Raw genomic sequence first — 23,620 nt, 5'->3', positions numbered from 1 at the left:
TTCACAATATTTTAATTAGAAGGATACAATTGAACTTTGGAACATAGTTTTTAATTATAAATTTAAATTTTAATTTAATTATAAACTTCTCTTAATAACAAATTTCGATATTGTGAAATATACAGGTACTTTACTCTTGAGTGAAATTCAAATTTGATATTTAATTGTTGTATCGTAGATTCTATACGATGCAGAGTATTTTATAAATAATAACTTTTTTTCGTAAAACTGATAACAAAAAAGTTATCAATAGGTTCCAAGTTACGTAGACATATTGTATAAGAGCTCAAAAAAAAATTTTTGTTGAACATTTAGTATTGTTGAAGCTTATTATTAAATGTATTTTAGGTAAGTTTTACAGAAAAAAGTTTTGATCTCTTTGTATAAACATTTTTTTAGCTGGCAATTTTCGGTTTTTGTATTACATTTTTTTATCTTTCTTAATTTTCTCAAAAAGAAATTGTTTATTTCATTTCGAAAATAAAATGATTAAGTGAATTTTAAGGATTACATCCTAATCTTAAAAAAACACCTATAAAATTGTAATAAATTGTTCAAACTTACGTAATACCGTCTTAAAGTGGTAGTAATCCTGTAAAACTACGAAATTTTCAAAAGGTTTTTTAGCTACTCAAACACAGTAAAGCAAGTTACATAGTCGTATTGTACGATCCAAGGAGAAGAATTTTATGTATTATTTAAGTATGTCTAAATATTATATTTTTTAATGCAATAAAAATTAGTTAAAGTAGGTATAGGGGGGGTGCATATAGATTTTCACTTCGGAAAAAATCAAACAAGATAGAACTTTTTGTAATTTCATTAAGCAATGTTTAATAAACAACATATCAAAAAGTTCTACTCGAGAAGTGGGTGCTTCATTTTTTATTAAACAAATGAACTGCGAAATTAGATATTTTTTAAATAACTCCGAAAATATAAATTTTAGAAAAAAACTGACTTGGCCATTGAAAAATTCAGAAAATTTTACAAAAAAAATCTTATATAAAGATTTTTCTAAAAATAAATCTGTAGCTTCTATAATTTTTTATTTATAACGCTAAAGTCACCCTTCTCACAAACGTTGGCGCGCTGTAAACTAGCGTACGGCGAAGTGCACGGTTGAGTTATTTTAATGCAATTCTTTAACTGATCGATCAAATAAAATTTTAGAAATTGGACATGAAAGAAGAATAATTAGACTATGTTATGGTTATAATAAAAAGAAATAAAATATATGGGCATAAGTACGGTGTGAGCTGAAAGTAAGACTTACATGAAATTTGTTTAAAAATGATTTAAAAATGTGTAATTAATACATTTTTTCTTATAAAACTCTCAATTTTGCACAACTTACCTTTCAAACATTTTAGTAAACGATGTTTTATTAAAAAAAATCTCAAAAATTTAATTCAAATGATACGACGTCTCAAAAAATGTAACTTTTGAAAACTTTTTTAATGTTTTACAGAATTAACACCACTTTAAGACGGTATTACTCAAGTTTGAACAGGTCTATTACAGTTTTATAGGTCTTTTTTAAAGCTTAGGATGTAGTCTTTAAAATGCAGTAAATTATTTTACTTTAGAAAGAAACATCTTTCTTAATTTTCTCAAAAAGAAATAGTATAACAAAAATGTAATACAAAAACCGAAAATTACCACCTAAAAAAATGTTTATACAAAGTGATCGAAACTTTTTTCTGTAAAACTTACCTAAAATACATTTAATAAAAAGCTTCAATAATAATAAATGTTCAACACAAATTTTTTTTTATTTTAGTTCTTATACAGTATATCTGCATAACTTGGAACCTATTGATAACTTTTTTATTATCAGTCTTACGAAAAAAAGTTATTCTTTATAAAATACTCTGCATGATATATGATCTTAGATGCAACCATCAAATATAAAATTTTTATTAATTTTATACGTGGTATGTCAAAAAATATGAATTTCATTCAAGAGTAAAGTACCTCTATAATTCACAATATCGAAAAATTTTATTAAGAAAATTTGTTTGAAATTAAAAAATAGGTTTCAGTGTTCAATTATATCCTTCTAATTAAAATATTGTGAATAATAAAGGCACTTAACTCTTAAGAAAAATTCATATTTTTTACATACCTCGTATAAAACTGAAAATGTTTGATATCTGATGGTTGTATCTTAGGTTTTAGACCATGTAGAGCATTTTATGAAGAATAACTTTTTTTCGTAAAATTGATAATAAAATAGGTACAATAATTAAAATAAAATGATGATGGCTATTCGTAATTTGAGAAAACACTGATTTTTTTTCGATAAGAATGATGTAGTTGTATATTAAAATATAGTTTTTAATTTCAAACAACTTTTCGTAATAGCATTTTTTGATATTCTGGAATATAAAGGTACTATACTCTTAAAGAAATTCATATTTTTGACATAACTCGTATAAAATTGATAAAATTTAATATCTGATGGTTGAATTTTATTTTTTTGACTATCCAGAGTATTTTATGAAGAATAACTTTTTCCCGTAAAATTGATAATAAAAAAGTTTTCCATGTGGTTCCTAGCTACGCAAACATACTGTATAAGAGCTTCTGTATAAGAATTTTCAAATTGTAAAGCCATATTCGGATTCAGCATAACCAAAAACAAAAGAGAAACATATTTGATCAAAGTAAAATGATGAATTTAACGATATTTTTAAAATTATTTAAACAAAACAATTGTTATTGTTTAAACAATTAATAAACAATTAACGGCCAAATCTGCGAGTAGAACTTTTTACTTTAATATGTACATAAACTAACAAAAAAAGTTTTAGAAAAATATAAGCTTGTTTGAATTTTTTCGAAACATTGCATGTTTTCGTTCTAATTGCACTCCCCTGGTAGGCGCGCCGTTACGCGCCGAACGCCTAAACTGCCAAATAATTGTTTTAACTTTGTTATAAATAATATTATTTTTCTACAACCGTGTTAAAAATGCAATTTTTAGCACTCCATATGAGCGTTAAAAATGCTACTTTAAGGCACTAGTGCTTTAAAATTTTTAAGGCACTGCAGTTCAAAATGAATTGTCAAATTGTGAAACGTCAAAATGTTTATATTTCATTTATTAACATTAATATTAATAGTACAACTTGCGCAATTTGAAAAAGATGGTTTAAAAGGTTTTTTAAAATTTAATTTAAACTGTATTATTGCATTTTTAACACGTTTGTAGAAAAAAACTATTAAAAACTACTTTCAAACCACAAAACTGTCAAAAATTTTGTTGTAAGTCATTGGTGATACTGTCATCACCATGACAACGCTAAAGTTAAGGATATTTGATTATATGAAAGTGTGCCAAAAACCCATTGAAAGTGTGCGAAAAAGTAAATCCCATTTAAAATGCATTGTTACTTCACGCACACTTTAAACCCTTCACGCACTGCTATCTATAATGACAGTTTTCACAAACTAAAAACTGATACATAATATGACATAGAGTAGATAAAGTACATTTTTGCACGATTGATCATTTTTGACTGTTTACCGTGACAGATTTTACGTCAGTAGGTGACATTTACTAGCAACTCGACGGTAAGTAATCCAACTCGACGGTAAGTACTCCAACTCGACGGTAAGTAATTCACTTACCGTCGAGTTAAAAAATCTCTTAATTTTAATTTATTTTTTGAAAGAATAAAGAAAACTAACGAATTATTTATTAATATTGAAACTTATGGTACAATTTGTTAAATTATTTAATGAAATCCCGCTTGTTTGGGCTGTGGTTTCACTTCTAACAGAAACTCCTGCAAAATCGCATACATTAGTAGTATCCAACATTTTTTCTCTTCAAATACGCGATCAAAGTTGAAAACTTGGAAATATCAATGCCATCATAAAGAAAAACGGTGGATTTAATCATTGAATATTCTGCCCAGAGGCTTCCAGGAGCTTTCAACTGCATATGTCTTTGAACGAAATATGCCAATAGAGTCTTTTCTTCGATTCTTAAATTCTTGCCTTCGCACCATTTTTTAAAACTTTGGTAGGTATTTTGATAACGGATTTTGGATTTTTCGGGAATAATTGCGGATCACCCTTCTTCCCAAGCCCGTTCAATTTCTTCAAATTCACTTTCGCTCATATTTTAATTTATAATAATCAAAATTGTACTTAAAATTATTGACAACTAAATAAAAACTCAATTCTCCATTGTTGTTATGCACCCTAGTTACTACCTAACAACCAAAGTATCTATCTTGATAAAATGAATGAAACTAGTCAATATGACGAAAATGTTTAATTTTATAATTTATAATGGTATCAATCGTGCAAAAAACGTTATAAGCATGTCGAACGTTAAGGGTAACCGATCTCAGACAATAATTGGAGTCGTCGCTCCGCTCCTCCTCCAAACAATTGTCTTCGATCGGTATAAAACCCTTACCGTTCTCCATACTTAATATACTATTTTAAGGCACTCATGTGAATTGCAGAATTCGCTTCGCTTATTCTGCAAACTTTCACATGCGTGCCTTAAAATTGTACTTTTAACACTTATATCATAAATAACCATATATTTCAAATTTAGTTGTAAATCTGTTAGTTTTTTCTTTAATTTAAGCTATTATAAAGTTATTTTACTCAAAATACCGCTGAGTTACAAGTGAAAAATCGCCTAAATGCCTAAATTTCCAATGTTTTACACCAGTTTTTCAAAATCTCCGGTTCTAATTATTGGATAAAGGTTTACCAACTTTTTTTAAAACAACAAATTGTATTTTGTAAAAATCATTTGTTTGTTATTTTACGAATTATAATCATTTAAACAATTATTATTATTGTTTATAACAAATTACTGCAACTTTCGACGCAAAAGCAAGTTTGAAATTCACTCGATGGATTTTGATCGGTCACGAAACAACATGGTCCCTGGACGAAAAGACAAAAATCCCAATTGATCCCCCTTCACCAAATTTTCCCGTAGAGCTTAAAAAAGTGCACAAAAGAATATTACTCTTTGTTAAATTTTTTCATCCTCTTTCCGAGACGACGACCTAATTCCGCGCTGATTGTTTCAGATACAAATTCTTCGTCTTCTCGGCCTACTACGACGAAAGAAAAGGTCAGAGGGTAGTGCGAATCATTGCTGCTACGAAGACCCGGGGCGCGGAAAGAGTATTTTGCCGATTGTGGTACAAGGCTGGAGAGTTCAACGCGTCGGCACATGTCTCTATTACCGTTCCGGCTAAAGTAAAGGTAAGGCACTAGAGGGACCTCTACAAAAAGTTTTGGGTGAAAAAAAGTAATCTTAGGGAATGGGCTTTATAATGTTAAGGAGGCTACTGAGAATTGTAATGCTAAGTTTGTGGAAAAGTTGTTACTTTGTTAAAAATAAAATAAAAATTCCATTTTTACTCAGTTGCAATGCGAAGGCAAAACCGTCTTATTTTTCACTTAGAACAGAGAGCGCAGTGCCAGCACTCTGAATCGACGATTTTCGCCTCTTGTTGGAGTCTCATCGGAGAGAACGTAGGCCTGCTGCTCCATACTCTAAGTATATAATATATAATATCGTATGGCATTTTTGCCGGGGAGATCCTTTCGGATAGTTCCAGCGCCAATTACATCTTTAACCCTGATTTCAAGTAACTAGTGTCGGCTCGTGTCATTATTGGAAATGAAAATGGTTTGTCTTTGGCAGGGATCGAACCCACGTCTACTGGCGTATGAGGCCAGCGTTTATGCCGTTACCCACGGCCGCTCATACTCTAAGTGACCAACACCGAGAGCTTATCCCCCACACCGCAACTGACGTGAATGGACTAGGTGACTAGCGTCATCTGGCAATTGAAAGATGAAGTAGTTTTTAATCCTAATAGCAATATTAATAAAATTTAAAAATATTAGAATATTACTAAAATATTTTTAAGGAGCCTTAAAAAGACTAGAAGCTTTGGAGGTGTTACCAAGAAAATGGACCAATAAGTTTTCAATTTAAAAATCTTTTAGTAATATTTTAATATTTTTAAATATTAATATTGCTATTAGGATTGAAAACTACTTCATCTTTCAATTGCCAGAAGACGCTGGTCACCTAGTCCATTCACGTCAGTTGCGGTGTGGGGGATAAACTCTCGGTGTTGGTCACATAAGCGCTGGTTTCTTCGAAAGCGGTGCCGACAAACTGAGACCGTAATACTGCGATGAATGACGCCATAAAGAACTGTACCATGCAAAATAATAGCGGTGGTTTGCTGAGTTTGCACATTCCATTGCCGCGGTGAAGAACCTTGAATTTTTCACCGTAATCTGACGTAATTCATCGCAGTGCAATTCGTTGCAGTTTGTCGGTGCCGCTTTCGAGGAAACCAGCGCTTTAGAGTATGGAGCAGCAGGCCTGCATTCTCTCCGATGAGACTCCAACAAGAGTCGAAAATCGTCGATTCAGAGTGCTCTCCGTATTTTAAGTGAAAAATAAGATTGTTTTGCCTTCGCATTGCAACTGAATAAAAATGGAATTTTTATTTTATTTTTATATTGGTCGTTACTTCTTTGAGTAACTAGGTCCATTTTCTGCTGGAATTTACCAGCTGAACAGACGGGGTCGTGAATTGTATGTTTTTTGAATTCCCTCTTGTCTTCTTCGCTTCAGCATCCATCTGGCTTGCAAATTTTAGAAGCCTTGGAGGTGTTACCAAGAAAATCGAAAAATAAATTTTCAATTTACAATTAAGTATTTTCTATGGGAAATAAGCCACAATTTTACTAAAAAATGAATTTATTAACGTTTCGAAGCCCAAATCGGGTTTCGTTGACAAAATACAAAATACAATAGTATTTTGTATTTTGACAACGAAACCCGATTTGGGCTTCGAAACGTTAATAAATTCATTTTTTAGTAAAATTGTGGCTTATTTCCCATAGAAAATACTTAATTATAAAAATGCCACAAGGAAATAGCTTCAGAACAACTTCAATTTACAAATCTTTTAGTAATATTTTAATATTTTTAAATATTATTAATATTGCTATTAGGATTGAAAACCACTTCATCTTTTTGCTATTTTGTTCTTTCTTATTAGCATATTTTTGTTCTCATTATTTTTTTATTTAAATAATATCTGTCTGTGACGAGTAGTTCTTTCAGGACAATAGACTTAGTAAAACTAAAATAAATGTATTAATGATATTGTATACAGTTTAAAATTAAAATAATATAATATTCTTTTGCTCCGTTCCTGAGAAAGTCCCTTTGCGGTCGTCTGCAAAAGAAAAATAAAATTGTATTTACTAGTATCAAAAGCTAAATTTACAAGCTATGTGAAAGTCAAATTTCGCCCAAACAGATCGGGTTCATAAACGCTGTTGGTACGAGAGAGGCTTTGTTTTCAATACAAGTCTTATTCCAGAGATGCAGAGACTAAAATGCTAAAAGAAGCAGAAATTAACAAACAAGATCTGAAAATAATTGAAACCTTTACTGGAATCAGATTCTGGACCAAACCTCAGAGTTGACGGTGAACTCACCGAATATGTCAAAATCATGCGTGGAGTGAGGCAAGGCTGCATTTTGTCCCCCCTAATTTTCAATCTTTACTCTGAAAGAATATTTATCGAAGCTTTGCACGAAACTGAAAAAGGTATTCTACTAAACGGGTACCGGCTAAATAATATCAGGTATGCAGATGACACCATAGTATTTGCAGACAACCTAGAAGACCTACAAATCCTCATGGACAAAATCACGTATTACAGTCAACAATATGGACTCAATATAAACGTAAAGAAAACAAATCTTACTTATGATCGTCAGCAAGAAAAAGATAACAGAAGGTCAACTCTATATCAACCAAACCCCTGTAGAAAGAGTGAAGCACTACAACTATCTCGGCACCATAATAAATGAAGAATGAACCAACAACCAAGAAATAATATCGCGCATCGGAAAAGCTAGATCAATCTTCAACCGTCTGGGGGCGTTTTTCAAGAGCCACAACCTTTCTCTTGGTATAAAAGTAAGAATGCTGAGATGTTACGTCTTCTCTGTCCTTTTTTATGGTGTTGAATCATGGACCTTAAACGAAGATATGTGCCGAAAATTGGAAGGATTTGAGATGTGGCTATAAGGTAGAATTCTTAAAATCCCATGGACTGATCGGGTCACAAATGAGGAGGTTCTTAGAAGAATGGGGAAGAATCGAGAAGTACTAACCACCATCAAATCTCGAAAGTTGGAATACTTTGGACACATTATGCGAAATGAATCCAGATATGCCCTCCTACAAGCCATCCTGCAAGGAAAAATATTTGGAAAGCGAGGTCTAGGAAGAATAAGAACATCCTGGTTAAAGAACCTCAGAACCTGGTTCAACACAACATCTGTGCAGCTTTTCCGCGTTGCTGCAGATAAAGTGAAGATTGCCATGATGATCGCCAACATTCGTCACGGGTAGGCACATCAAGAAGAAAGAAGTATCAAAAGAAAATGCAATTAATGTAATACAAGAAGCGATTACGCACAGACTAGCACCTCATTACACTTCAATCCAGTGTAAGTACACATACTCCCACAATCAAAATATCAATAACAGACACCCATAAAACAACTCCGGATCGTAGATGGCAGTAACCGTTCACTACACGGTTACACGGATCCTATTTAATTATGAGTGAGGCATCTCTTCACTACAGAGTTCCTTCACCCAGATTGGCCTACCGGTTCAGTACTCTGGTTTAGCCAGGGAGCCTAGAGCTAAATGCCGCAAACTGACTGTTCTTCATCGGTTCTCTTCTTAAATACCATTTCAGCTGTCCCTCACCAGGCCTTCATCGGTAGTGGAGGGAGTGCGATGGAGTCGATGAGTGCACGGTGATCTGCTGAGAGGCCCATCGTTACATGTCTTAGCTGCAATGGCCATTGACACAAATAATATTGTATAATGTATAAGCTTTAGATAAGAACCTATGACTAAATACTACAGTTTTATCACTAAGTTATACATTAGAGGTAAAGAAAATAAAAAACGGAGACTTTAACATTGACGCAAAAATCAACAAATAAAATCAAAGTTTCTTAACGACCAATCAGGCAAGGATCAGGAGTTCAAGACGTCATTGAAAGATTCACGACGCAGTAAGTGGAACTGGGCAGGGCACTTAGCTAGAATACAAGAAGGATAGTGGACAAGACGATTCATGGAATGGAGGCCCAGAAACTATAAAAGAATCCAAGGAACACCATCGACAAGATGAACCGACCAGGTAAAAATAGTAGTGAAAAATTGGATATAAGTGACCAGTATAGAAACAATAGAAACAACAGAGAGAGGTATTTGTTCAGCAGTGGACGCGATTGGCCCATTTATTGATGATGAAATGGAAAAAAGGTCACATTATTCTGTTAAATAACTGAATCTTCAAGATCCCAATTAGGTTATAGACTTGATCGGGACCAAGAACACTCGATAAGGTGTGTGTGAACACAGCCTGCCAGATCTTATGTAATTTACTCTTGATTTTGTTCCAGTGGATTGGTCAGATATGATACTGCTTTTGCTTGAACATTGACTTTAGGCCATTACGGATTTGAACATGAAGCATTGACCGTTTACGTCAGAAGATTGTTTGGCAGCTTGATCAACTTTTTCATTACCGGGGATACCTATATTGAGGTATCAAGTAACCAGATGATAGTAACAAAAGAAAAATCGATATCAGCTTATTTCTCGCTTATTTCTATCACTGTTCCGGCTAAAGTGAAGGTAAGACACTAGGAGGACCTCGACAAAAAGTTTTGGGTGAGAAAAAGTTATCTTAGGGAATGACTTTATAATGTTAAGGAGGCTACTGAGAATCATAATGCTAAGTTTGTGGAAAACTTGTATTTACCATTAATAAAAAATCTAAAATAATGTGGTGACTTTCTTATTTGTCGTATTTTTTTATTTAAAAAAAAAAACAAAGTCGCATCCACTCAAAGGTTATTAGCGACACTGCTGTAACGTTAGTAACAATTAAATTTTATGTAACATGTTTATACATTTACATTTTAAGTTGCCTAATAAATTGTCCGGAACAAAATTTTTATCGAATAATGCTTTCAGGTTATTTGGAAAATTATAAGAATGTCTTTGAATTACACTGCGAGGTATAAGTTAGGGATATAGAAAAGTATGCTCATTTTCGTAGTTGATATTTTCGTGAACAGATTAACGGATTTCGCTAATTTTTTATTACTTTAGACTTTTCTTTACTATTTATACAGTTGTGCAAAGGTTTACTCAAACTTCTTTTTTTTTTAATTATACCGAGTGTAAGAAAAAAATAATGTTTTTCTTATGTTAAGTTTGAGACACCCTGTAGGGAGGACGAGGTACAAATGTAAATATTGGTTTTTTCCTTGATTCTCTGAAAATCAAGAGCACTTGATTTTGTTGAGCAAGTAATGCCTCACTTAATGTTGCTGTTGGGAAAACGTATTGTCTTTTTCTGTATTTCCGTACACCTATCTCACACTATGTCTGAGAGTGCCTGGACTATTTACAGATTTAACAGTTAAACTATCTATTTGTAAATGTAATACTTTTATACCTTATCATAATAGTGTAAGTATTAATTTTGCAGTAAAAACTGTCAAACTTTTATCACAATGGGATTTTAATTATCACCGTAATTATGGCTTTCTTTATTTGTTATCGATACGATGTTTACTTTTAAAAGTCAAATGAGTACGTCATAATATACTAAGGGCCGGTTGTTCGAACGCTAATCAACAATGATCATTATCAAATATTTAATTACTGTCACCAACTGTCAATGTCAACTTTGTTTGGGTTGCTGAAAACATAATTAATTACAATAATTATGAGATTTATTAATCGATTATGTTATAAATTGTTATGTTAATTGATTAACTAGTCTCATAATTGTAATCAATTATGTTTTCAGCAACCCAAACAAAGTTGACATTGACAGTTGGTGACAGTAATTAAATATTTGATAATAATCATTGTTGATTAGCGTTCGAACAACCGGCCCTAAATGATTTTTTATATGGCAACATGGGAAACCTTTTTATTGTTAATTTTACGAAAAAAAGTTATTATTGATAACTGGTCAAAAATCTAATGGTAGGGGAGCCCAAGTGGGATTTTAATAAAGGTGCGTTCACATGACAAATGAACGTGCCCTTAATCTTATACGAGGTACGTCAAAAAATATGGATTTAAAGATACTTTACTCTTTAGCGAAATTCATATTTTTTGACATACCTACCTCGTATAAGGTTGATAAAATTTGATATCTAATGGTTGCATGCATGGTTTTTGACCATGCAGAGCTTTTTATGAAGAATAATTTTTTTTGTAAAATTTAAGAATAAAAAAGTTTCCCATATATTATTATGATGTTATCATTTCCTATAGTTAAATAGTTTTCTTTTGACGTTATGTAGCAGCGTGTGTTTTGTGACAAACCCAATATTAAGAACAAAAACGACGTTCGTGAAAAGACGTGCACGTGCACCATACTCGGGTTTCGGAGATCAAAAAATAAAACTATTACCTCTTTCGAGCTTTCCGAGAAAGGTCACTTTGCGTACGAGTCCAGAGGCTTAAAGGACCTGAGCCTGAGCGTATATTAAATTCCCTTTTTGAATGAGGTTTCCTTTTGCACTTTTTACCTTCATAATGTATTTAGCAGGAATCGGCGAGCAAAAGGCGCTCTTTTGAGAAAATTACTTTTTAAAGTTTTTCTTTTTAATAAAGAACGGAGAAAATCGAATGCCCTTCGCCGAAATGTTAATGATGGGGTGTATGAGGGAAGTGATAAAATTAAAATAAATTAAGTAAATTAAATCTAGATGCGGAGACCTTAGCCATATCAAAAGAAATATGCTTTATTGTCATGAAAAATTGTACAATTTTATCGACCAAGCTTATAAAAGTCAAGAAAACAAAACAATAACAATCCAATTTACTAAAATTACATAAATCGTCAATATTTTGACAATAATAATAACAATAATGATAGAATACGACGGATAGAAGATACGACGCACAACTGTCACCACTACGTCGCTGCTAACTACGAACCATTCACGACTGAAGAAGTCTCAAATGTCATCAAAGAGCTTCATAACTGGAAATCTCCTGGACCAGACGGAGTTCAGAACTTCTGGCTTAAAAAGTTTTGGAGTATTCATGAGTGCTTATCAACATTAATTAATCATGTTATTTCTAATCCGCAGGAATTACCATCATTTCTAACTCAGGGAACTACTTATTTAATACCCAAGGATCAAAATAACACCCAAGATCCATCCAAGTACCGCCCAATTACTTGTCTTCCAACTTTGTATAAATTGGTCACATCCTGTGTAACCCGGCGTATCTACCAACACTGTGCTCTAAACAATATCATAGAGCCTCAACAGAAAGGATGCGCTAAGGGTTCCATGGGCTGCAAAGAACAGCTTATCATCGACTCAGTCATTTCTAACCAGGCATTCACTAAAAAAAGGAATCTTTTTACTGCTTTTATTGACTATAAAAAGGCCTTTGATTCAGTACCGCATGAATGGCTAATAGATATTTTGAAAATATACAAGGTCGATGATAACATAGTGACCTTTTTAAGGCATATAATGAGAGATTGGAAGACTAAAATTCACCTCCAAATACCTGGTGAAAACAATATTGAAACCGAAAATATCGCAATCAACCGGGGCCTGTTTCAAGGAGACTCGTTGAGTCCACTGTGGTTCTGTTTAGCTTTGAACCCCCTTTCCCAGCTATTAAACTCCACAGACTCAGGTTTTAGCATTAAAAGCAATAATACTGTAGTAGCGAAGCTCAATCATCTGTTGTATATGGATGATTTGAAATTAATGGCTTCCACTCGAGAACACCTAGAAGAGATGCTAAAAACTGTAGAAACATTCTCTAATGATATTAGTATGCAGTTCGGTCTAGACAAGTGCCGTGTTTTGAATATAGTCAAAGGAAAGGTACAGCCCGGTGGATTCGATATGCAAAATGGCCAGAACATCGAGGCCATGGGCGATAACGATATGTACAAATATCTTGGAGTAAAGCAGGCGCGGAAAATTGACCATAAGCAAATGAAAACTGAGATAACTACTGAGTTTATAAGAAGGGTTAAACAGCTGCTTCGTTCACAGCTTAACAGTAAAAATTTGTTTAAGGCACTGAACACCTACGCTTGTTCCGCGCTTAGCTATTCATTTGGTATTGTTAAGTGGACAAAAACGGATATAGAAAATCTTCAGCGAAAAGTACGAACACACCTCACAAAGGCACAAAAACACCACCCTAAAAGTGCAGTAGAACGAACGACATTACCCCGGTATTTAGGAGGAAGAGGACTTATGGATATAGGTGAGCAATTAGATAAACAGATTGCTAATTTAAGAACTTATTTTCAGATGCAGGCTGAGACATCTACTCTACACCGCGCAATTTGCGCAGTAGATGACACAACACCGATCAAACTGAGGGAACCAGAAATGCGCATAAACCACCTTACTAAGGATGAAAAACTGCGCACCTGGATGGGTAAACCTCTGCACGGGCGACATCCCAATGAAGTTAGCCAAGACTATGTCGACAATATAGCGTCGAACTATTGGTTGACATCAGGAAAGATGTTCCCTGAAACGGAGGGTTCATTACTGGCCATTCAGGATCAGGTTATACCAACCAGAAATTACCTGAAATATATCGTCAAAGACCCTCAGGTTCAAAACGACAGATGCCGATATGGATGTCAAGCCCAAGAAACCATCCAACATATTACAGGGGGCTGCCAGGCATTTGCTGCAACTGAATATAAGGAACGGCATGACGCAGTGGGAAAAATCCTTCATCAAGAGATAGCTAACAAGTTGGGACTTCTCCAAACGGACCATCTCCCATATTATCAATACGTTCCTGAGAGTATGCTTGAGGATGGCAACTACAAGCTATACTGGGACCGCAGTGTGCTCACAGACCAAACAGTGGCACATAATAGACCAGATCTCGTACTAGTTAATAAATTAACAAGACAAACAACACTAATTGATGTGGCGATACCTAACAACAATAATCTACGTAGTAAATTTACTGAAAAGATCGCCAAGTATAGAGATCTGGAAATTCAAATACGGAGACAGTGGAGAATGCAAAGTACCCAGACGATACCTATTGTTATATCTACTACTGGAGTCATTCCGAAGACCCTCCTCGAAAGCATAAAAAAGCTGGGTCTCAATGAACATCTTTATAAGACCATGCAGAAAGCTGTACTACTTGCGACGGCCAGAAGTGTACGAAAATTTTTGGGAGATACACCTGCATTCCAAGTCACCTAGGGCTCGATAACACGGAAAGAGTCCCACCAGAGCTCAATCCTTTTGATACCGTAGGTATCTGGGATGAGTCAATTTTCCCCTTAGAGGGAGTGTGAGCCGTATGGCTAAATCTGGACAATAATGAAGTTAAACACAAATATAATCAATTTCTAAATTTAAAATAAATTGCAAATGCATAGTCTACCTAGTAATTAATAAAAAAAGTTTTAAAATTTAAGCTGCTGCATATGACACCCAAATATAGATAAAAAAAATAATAAAAATACTACTTGTGCAAAGGGTACTGTAATAAATTTCTTAGTTATTGATTAAGAAAATCTTCTACTGAATAATATGGTCTTTCAGATAGGTAGGCTTTTGTCAGTTTACGGAATTTGGGCAAAGATGCTGCAGATTTAAGTTGTAGAGGGAGATGGTTGTAAAGTTTTTTTGCGGAATATAATTTAGATTTCTTTACTAACTCCGAGGACGGGGTTGGCAAATAGACGTTAAACGTAGAATTTCTCTTGAAGTAGTCATGGTTAGGTCTTGGTGGAAAGACATGTCTGTAGATGTCTGTGTGATTAACACCTATGTCAAACAACTGACTGGGACTTCCGCTCTGTTGATGTCGACATCGAGTTTTCTAGATTCATAAAGTTATTGTCTGGTCTGGCATACGAATCCTTTCCTCTTAGGCCCATCAAAACTAAACATCGTAAACCCTAGAGGTCTACGTATATCTGCAAAGAACATGCGCTCATTATCGTACCTAAAAAAATTCTCGGACAACATATCCTTCCATGATTACGTTAGGATTTACAAGAAAATTTACCGTAAAGCCATAAAGACCGCCACGGAAATTTATTACAATGCGAGGCTGGCTAAATCAGGTAATGTTGCTAAGGAAACGTGGTCTATCGTAAATGAACTGAGAGATAAGACTTCTTCTCCCACCACAATCCCGACTCCTGAGACCCTGAACAATTACTTTGTAAATGTGGCAAAAAATTTAACAAATACTATACCTCCTTCTCAGGATCCGATTTCATATCTTTCTCATAGGAATGTAAATAGTTTCTTTTTTACACCCATAGTATTAGGTGAACTACGCTCTACAATAAATGACATTAAAAATAAATCGTCATCTGGGACTGACTCTTAAAATGTTTTCTGCTCTACCTGATTGCACTTTAAACCATCTTACTACCTTAATAAACAGGTCATTCGAAACTGGAGTTTTTCCAAGCTGCCTTAAGACAGCGATAATTATTCCTAAACACAAAGGAGGCGATAAAGATCTTCCTTCGAATTATCGCCCTATTGCACTCCTGCCCACGTTGTCGAAGATAATTGAAAGTCTGGTAAAAAAAAGAATCTTATCTTTTCTGTTGAAATACAAATTGCTTACTCCACATCAATTTGGATTCCTGAGTGACAAATGCATGAATGATGCTATGTTCTTCCTTTTCGATCATGTTTACTCCAGTCTAAACAACCATTACTCTACAGCAACAATTTTCTGTGATTTCTCTAAAGCATTCGATTGTGTAAACCATAACATCTTGACTGACAAATTACAGCACTATGGATTTAGGGGAAAGGCTATTAAATGGCTTAAATCATATCTTAATGAAAGAAGTCAGTTTGTAAGAGTTGACACGAAGACGTCTTCTTGCATGCCATTAGAATGTGGGGTACCTCAGGGTTCAGTTCTAGGCCCTATATTGTTTCTGATATACATAATCACCATTAAATCGTGGTGCGATTCGAATCTCCTGTTATTGAACGTTTCTAAAACCAAAGTCCTACCTTACAACAGTATGATGCAACATTTAGTACTTAATAACAACAGTCTAGAGGTAGTTGAATCGGTGAAGTTCTTAGGGCTTATTGTGGATAAGTCTCTAAAATGGAACTTGCACATTGATGCCTTACATAAAAAATTAAGTTCTGCTTGTTTTGCGCTAAGATCAGTTGCTACGGAAATGAATTTGTCAACATCTAGGACCGTTTATTATGCCCTTTTTGAGTCTCATCTTCGATACGCCCTTCCATTCTGGGGTACGTGTTGTGCGACTCAGTTTGAGCGTATTTTTAAACTACAAAAGAGAGCTCTTCGTTACTCCCTGAGACTCAATAGCAGAGCTCATTGCCAAGAATTCTTTAAAAAATTTAAAATATTAACTCTTCTCCTTCTTTGTTTGTTTTTGAATCCGTTTGTTTAATCCACAAACATGCATCAGAAGGCCCAGAGAGACCCACTCACAACTATCCCCTTAGAAACGTGGAGCATAATCTTTATCTGCCAACCCCACGGTCTGAGCTGGTTAAGTGCTCTATACTATACAATTCGAGAAAAATGTACAATCACCTGCCATCTAACATCAAATCTATTGCAGCATTTCCCGCTTTTCGCAAGGCCTTGAAAACTTATTTGCTGGAGAGAGCTTTTTATACAGTGAATGACTTTTTTATAAACGATTTGAATTCAGCAAATTGACTTGCAAGATTATTACTTTCGAGTACTTTTGTACATATTTGCAGCGGCATAGAACTTTTGATTTACTTTCCCTTTTCCTCGTTCGCCTTCTTTTTGCTCTGACGTTGTATACATATTGTTTGCAAAATTTTTAATTTTTTAATGTGTACTTAATAACTATAAAATTATATTAAGTAGTATAACTCACGCCATTTACTTGGTGTCTGTTTCTGTTTTTGTTTTGTTTGTAGTTTTTTATTATTTTTTGTTTTTATTGTATTTTTTTATTTTGTATAAGCTTTGTCCACAAATTGATAAAATTTTTTGACAATAAAGCATACCTTACTTACTTAGATGTTTACGAATTAAGCAAACAGTTTCTAAAATATACAAAGATGGAAGGGTTAAAATTCCGTGATCTTTGAACTTCTGCAATGTGTTGTTCTTCTGAGGTGAAACAGATATCTTATTGCTCTTTTTTGTAATTTGAAAATAACATCGAATTGGGCAGCTGTACCAGAACCCCAAAAAGGAAGACCATAACGAAGATTTGACTCGAACAAAGAAAAATATGTTATTTTGGAAGATGTTAGATCAAGTTCATTTGAAACAGATCTTATAGCATAGCAAGCTGAAAGATAGTTTCTTTCTTAACACATCGACATGGAGGGACCATTTAAGGTTGCTGTCTAAAAAAATACCAAGAAATTTTACAGAATCAACGGTACTGATCTGGCTGTTATTAAGAGGTAAGGGTTGAAGAGCTCCTTTATAACACAATGCTACTGTTTTATCTAGGTTAAATGAGAGTAAATTAGAGTCAGACCCGGTGTTTATTGTAAGTAGATCAGAAGTTATAGCAGCATGAAGAGTTGCAATGTTTGAGTTGCTCCAAGTAATACTGGTATCGTCAGCAAAAAGAAAGATTTTTCCATAGATTTTTAAACTAGTGATGTCATTAATAAAGATAAGGAAAAGTAGAGGACCCAATACTGAACCTTGAGGTACCCCACATACAATGTTTTTGAGACTAGAGTCTGTATCATTTGCTCTAACCTGTTGTTTACTATCATCCAAGTAAGATTGGAACCAATCTAAAGAAATACCTCGAATTCCGTAGAAATTTAGTTTTTTATTAATATGTTGTGATTTACACAATCAAAAGCTTTGGCGTAGTCACAAAAAACGGTGGCAGTGTGAAGATTATTGTTCAGTGCTTGATAAACCTCATGTAGTACAGAAAACATGGCATCGGTGGTACATTTATTATTTAAAAAGCCGAACTGATTTTGTGATAAAATCTTGTTATCAACGAGAAAGGACATAAGTCGGGCTTTTATGAGTCTCTCAATAATTTTGGAGAGTACCGGTAGTAGTGCAATAGGTCTATAATTGCAGGTACATATTAGATATTTCACCACCATTATGAAGAGGAATAATGATGGCTGTCTTCAAGCACTCTGAAAATACTCGAGAAAACGAAGCATTTAAAAATGGAAAAATTATATTTTTCAACTGGAATATCTGGGGGAAGTCAATAGAAAAGCCGTTCCATCTCGTGGACATCGAAGCTATTTTACAGCGTCATGATTTTTTATTAAGGGCGTAGGCGCAAAATCTTGGTCCTATGCTATTTAAATGCATTTATCTTTTTCGAATTCTGAGAAAACTAATAAATATTTTATTTTTACTCATTATATCCGAGGGTGAAAACTCCCTTAGAATAAACAAAAAGTTTCTTTTGAATGAAATATTTGAAATTAAATATCATACTAAATCACGCGTAAAATTCATTTATCTAATTAAAAATGAAAAAAAAACGCGAATTTTAGTGTTTTTCGAGGCCATTTTTCAATTGGTTGGACATAAAATTAAAACAAAACAAAAAATATGAAATGAAAACTCAAGTATTTTCAAATTGCGCAATTCTTCTTCTTCTTCCTTTAGTTTCTTGGCCTCCACCTCTTAGGTACTTGGCCAGTTCTCGTATTTAGACTGCAATTTGAAGGGAATCCTCTTTTCAAAGGGTCTGGATTCTGGACTTTTCCATATTCCCTTCGTTAAATATATTGTAATATGATTGTCGTCAAATTACTATTTTATATTTTAATTTGAAATATTGTTAAAAATTGACTGATCTTTCTTAAGGTTTGGTCATTAATATTAAATAGGAGATTTTGTATTGAAATGGGGGTTGGACTTTTTGATTTTATGTGACATAATCACTTCGTCACCATGGTGAAATAAAAATTTCGATTCCGACGAGATGGTACGCCTTTTCTATTGACTTCCCCCGTATATTCCAATTCAAAAATAGCGGCAGTAATATTTCCATTTTTCAAGTTCATTTTTCGGCTTCGTTGCCTGGGATAATAATATCAAATCTTCAACTTCGACATGTTCATGAAAAGAGTGATTAGTAATATTATTTAAATTTATTAATTATATAAAAGAATAAAATTAATTAGCGTAGAAATAACTGGAAAGAAAGTTATGATGCGGGATTTTAATTAAAGGTTCATCTTGCCACATTATAAATTCATAGCTCCAGAATTCGCGTTCATCCTTTCTTGTTTAAAGCTAATGCGCCATTTGGAAACTTCAGAAAGAATTTCAATATTCCTGCTAATCTTCGCTCGAAACTTGTCCGGAATGCCTCATACAAACGTTACTTTCTAGAAATGATTAATAGTCGGCGTTGTCTGAATAACATTACAACGAATCCTAACAGGAAATCCTCAAACTAATGTACCTTCTTGTTTGCTCGTCTCTGCCGCATATCTATCTCTCTCGTTCCATCGCTCAACGCAAATATACGTCAACAAGTCTACGAACGGTTCTACCTTAATTGCTGGAAGGTCAATTTGGGTAGGTTTAGTGCAAGAAAAATGGGATATGACGGGATATATATTGCTCCATCTCTTCCTCTCTTTCTATCTCGTTTTTCTTGTTTTTGTTTTAAGTGAATACTTATTGTCGCTGGGTATGACGTTTTTGCACGGGCCCGAAATAATATTTAGCGTGAACGTGAAAAACGAGGAAAGAATACTTCGAGGAAAACTTAAATGCAGACAATGGAAATGATCAAAACGAGACAATATATCATTATTATACGGCGGAGCAGCACATTAAAAATCCGAGTTATGAATAAGTAGTTCAAATAATAAAGAAACTAAAAAACAGTAAAGCGCCAGGAACGGACGGAGTTTCGGCAGAATTGTTGAAATATGGAGGATCCGAACTCTGGGGAAGAATCCATTATCTGATAAAGTTGGTATGGACCAAGGAGCAAACGCCGGAAGAATGGGCAGTTGGTCTTATACAGCCAATATATAAAAAAGGAGATAAGAGGAAATGGCAAAACTACAGACCAATTACATTGCTAAATGTAATATATAAAATCCTTTCTGGCATTATCTACAATAGATTGTCAGAATACTTCGAATATATAATTGATGATTATTAAAATGGATTCAGACCAAATAGAGCCACTACAGACAACATATTCATACTAAGAACGATACAAGAAAAATCTTATGAATACGACATAGAACTATATATGTACAGTGGGTGATCATATTATTAGAGCCACCTCCAAAAATTTTACTTTTGTTTAATAATGGTATCTAAGTTTTTTTCTTTATACGATCCACGTTGCCTTTGAAACTTCAGAAATGGATGCTATGTTTCTGTTGGAGTGATTAGTATTGAATATTAAAGTTTTTATTTCTGCTATTTTCCTTGGTGAGATGTCTTTGGATTTCCCATGATGTTCTGGTACCACTAGTGTAAAGAACGCGCAATTTTTACTAAATTCACAAAATATATTATAGGACTGTCAGAATATCACTAGAGAGCAATGGAAACTCACAAAGTTTATTATAACCCTAAACACCAAGAATACAAAATAATATGCACACGAATTGCAAGCTAGGCTGGGCAGCACTGAAAAACAATGACATCTGAGTCACGCATTGCCACACATGCGTGTTGCCAGCATTGTCAGACTATTTATTGCACTTTCATAAAGTGTAACAAGACAGCCAAATGGAAACAAATGCATTAATATATGATACAGCCCAATTATATACCCTTCCTCTAAAACATTGAATTTTACTAGGTGGCTCTAATAATATGATCACACACTGTATATAGACTAAACAAGCTTTTGATAGTGTAAATAGAGACAAAATGCTGGAAGACCTCCGTAATCTAGGCATACCAAAAAAATATATATCAGCCTCATAAAAAATGACGTTGCAGGATTTAAAAGCCGCAGTTAGAGTAGATGGAGAACTGTCTCCCCTGTTTGACATCAACATGCGGGTGAGACAGGGAGACGCACTTTGAGCTTTGCTGTTCAACCTAGTTCTTGAGGCAGTCATCAGAAAAACCAATGTAACAGGCCATATAAATACCAAAACAGTACAAATTACTGCATACGCAGACGATGTCGCCATTATTAGTAGAACCAAGACACGACTAATGGAAACGTTAAAGGAAATTGATCCTGAGGCACAAAAAAGAGGGCTTAAAATACACGAAACAAAAACTAAGTACATGACCATCAAAAGAACACCTGGGAATGAAAATAATAAAGTGATAGACAACTATACTATTGGACGTGTGGATGCCTTCTCATATCTGGGCCCAGAAATCAGTCAGAAGAATTCTGTAAGTAGCGAAATTAATGTACGTATTTCCAGTGGAAATCGTACATACTATGCTAATAAAAGATTGATGACATCGAAATTATTAGACAAAAGAACCAAAATGATGTAGCACCAAAATGACGAAGTTAATTAATAAATATAAATACTCATTTTAAAAATAATCAATACTTATTAACTACATTAGAACGACCGACTTACAAATCACAGGAAAAATCCAGGTCGAATTAACAAAAAATATAAAGTAGTTATGACCTTGAAACAACACCCTGTATATTGAAATTTTCAAAATCCGTTTGCACATTTGAAAAGAGCACAAAAACTAAGTTTATTGGTTCATTTTTTTTTGCAAATTTTTGCGCAGAAAATTTAATTAATTTAATTTTGAAATTAAACACATTGAAATTTTTAAAAACTCTGATATATTAAAATGCAGGTATTATTAACTTTTAATAATAAATTATTAAGGTTAATGAATAAAAACTCATTTAAAAAAAAAGAATGTGTGTGTACTTTGTACGCACGTAAGAAGTTATACTTCTATTATATGATTTAAACGAAATTAATATACTTTTTATTCATATTTTATTTAAATATTAAACTAATATATACTTACTATTTCTCAAACATTTTTATTAAAACAGTGCCACAAATTAAAATAATAAAAGAATAAAACACACACAAACACATTAAAAATGCCACAAATGATTTCTGAACATTAATTGTCGGTAAATTTTTTAACTAAATACGTATTTTCTGAAAATAAAATTATATAATAAATATACTTACAATCATAAAATGTATATAAAAAAAATAAAAGTTTTTATTGGGATTCGAACCAGCGATCAGCGCGGTTGGTATATTGGGGTTCATTCACCTTGAACGCTTCGCCACGGAGGCAATGTGTCATTATGTGCGAAGATCGACTAACTAAACGGATTAAGCTTTTGACATTTTTGAATTAAATTAAATTATTCTGATTTTGAATTGAAATGATTTAGAATTGAAAAAATACAACAAAACATAGAGTAAGAAAACAATATATTAGGTGAACATTGATAGAAATTTTGATGGCAATCAAATTATGTAAATAAAAGTATTACATACTATGCATTTTGGTAGGTTCAAATAGGTAGGTACCTATGATACATTTACAATTATTACGTACCTGTTGCTTTTAAAAATTATTTAAATGTCACTATAATTATAAACTTTTTTGTTTCTGTCCTCACAACAATAAAACTAATATATTATACATTTGTTTACCTTCATATTGAACAATTATTTATTATTGACAGATCATTTCAACACCCAATCAGAGCCCGTATAACGACTAATACCATACTGTCGGTGTGCGCATGCGTACAGATCAATATAAATTCACCCTCAATCTCAATCGCGCCTAAAGAAGTATAACTTCAACAATCAATGTTTATTTACTACATTGGAACGACCCTGTTTATTACCAACTTAATAATAAAGTAACTATACCTGTAATAAACATATTATGCAACACCATATCCAACATACATTTATTGATATTATTAATTATTTGGATTAAACTAAGAACGTACGAAATATGGTATAACAAATCTTTTGATCGCTTTTATTTCCCAACACTTGATCTTTTTTATATCGTCAACATCTCTGTTTTGTTTTAGGTCGTCCGAGAAAATTGGAACCTCAAATATAGCGCGGTCTTTGTGATGTGTCCTTTGACGAACAAGACCATCCCGGTGGCGGTGAGCGTCGTGGCCAGGATCAGAGACCCGCCGGCGAACCTGCTGGCGGTCATTAACAACCATAACGAAACATCGGGGGCGGTGGGGGTGGGCAGCTCCGGAGGCGGCGCTGGCCTCTCGAGCCCCTACAAGTTCGGTGTTTGTGTCAAGCCGCTGCACTTCGAATACAATAGGGTAAGTGCCTTGTCGCGATATGGTAATTTCCAGATTTCCAGTATGTATTCGGGATGTATGGTGAGTTAATTCGTTGGTGGCGATAATGGACTCTATTGTAATGCATAATGTGCCAATAAAAGTTGTCATTTCTTTTGTGTTTGGTGCCAGAAAACTATTACTGCGTATTGAATGTTCACAAATATAGTGCTTTGATTATCCTAACGACGTA

The 23,620-nt window shown here is 33.7% G+C and overlaps 1 protein-coding gene across 6 annotated transcripts in view; it reads left to right on the top strand.

Annotated features, from left to right (window-relative positions):
• LOC114332654 (beta-1,4-galactosyltransferase galt-1) overlaps positions 1 to 23,620 on the top strand; it is a 226,806-nt gene that overhangs the window by 183,068 nt on the left and 20,118 nt on the right. For all 6 annotated transcript variants that reach the window (XM_050653548.1, XM_050653559.1, XM_050653554.1 and 3 more), the window contains 2 exons: positions 5,070 to 5,247; positions 23,155 to 23,409. In XM_050653548.1, the coding sequence (XP_050509505.1) occupies positions 5,070 to 5,247; positions 23,155 to 23,409 (433 nt within the window). The remainder of the gene's footprint in view (positions 1 to 5,069; positions 5,248 to 23,154; positions 23,410 to 23,620) is intronic.

Source organism: Diabrotica virgifera, chromosome 1 (assembly GCF_917563875.1).
Source record: "Diabrotica virgifera virgifera chromosome 1, PGI_DIABVI_V3a".
Lineage (NCBI taxonomy): Eukaryota > Metazoa > Arthropoda > Insecta > Coleoptera > Chrysomelidae > Diabrotica > Diabrotica virgifera.
The sequence above is the reverse complement of the archived record's forward strand: the minus strand, read 5'-3'. Positions and strand labels throughout refer to the sequence as shown.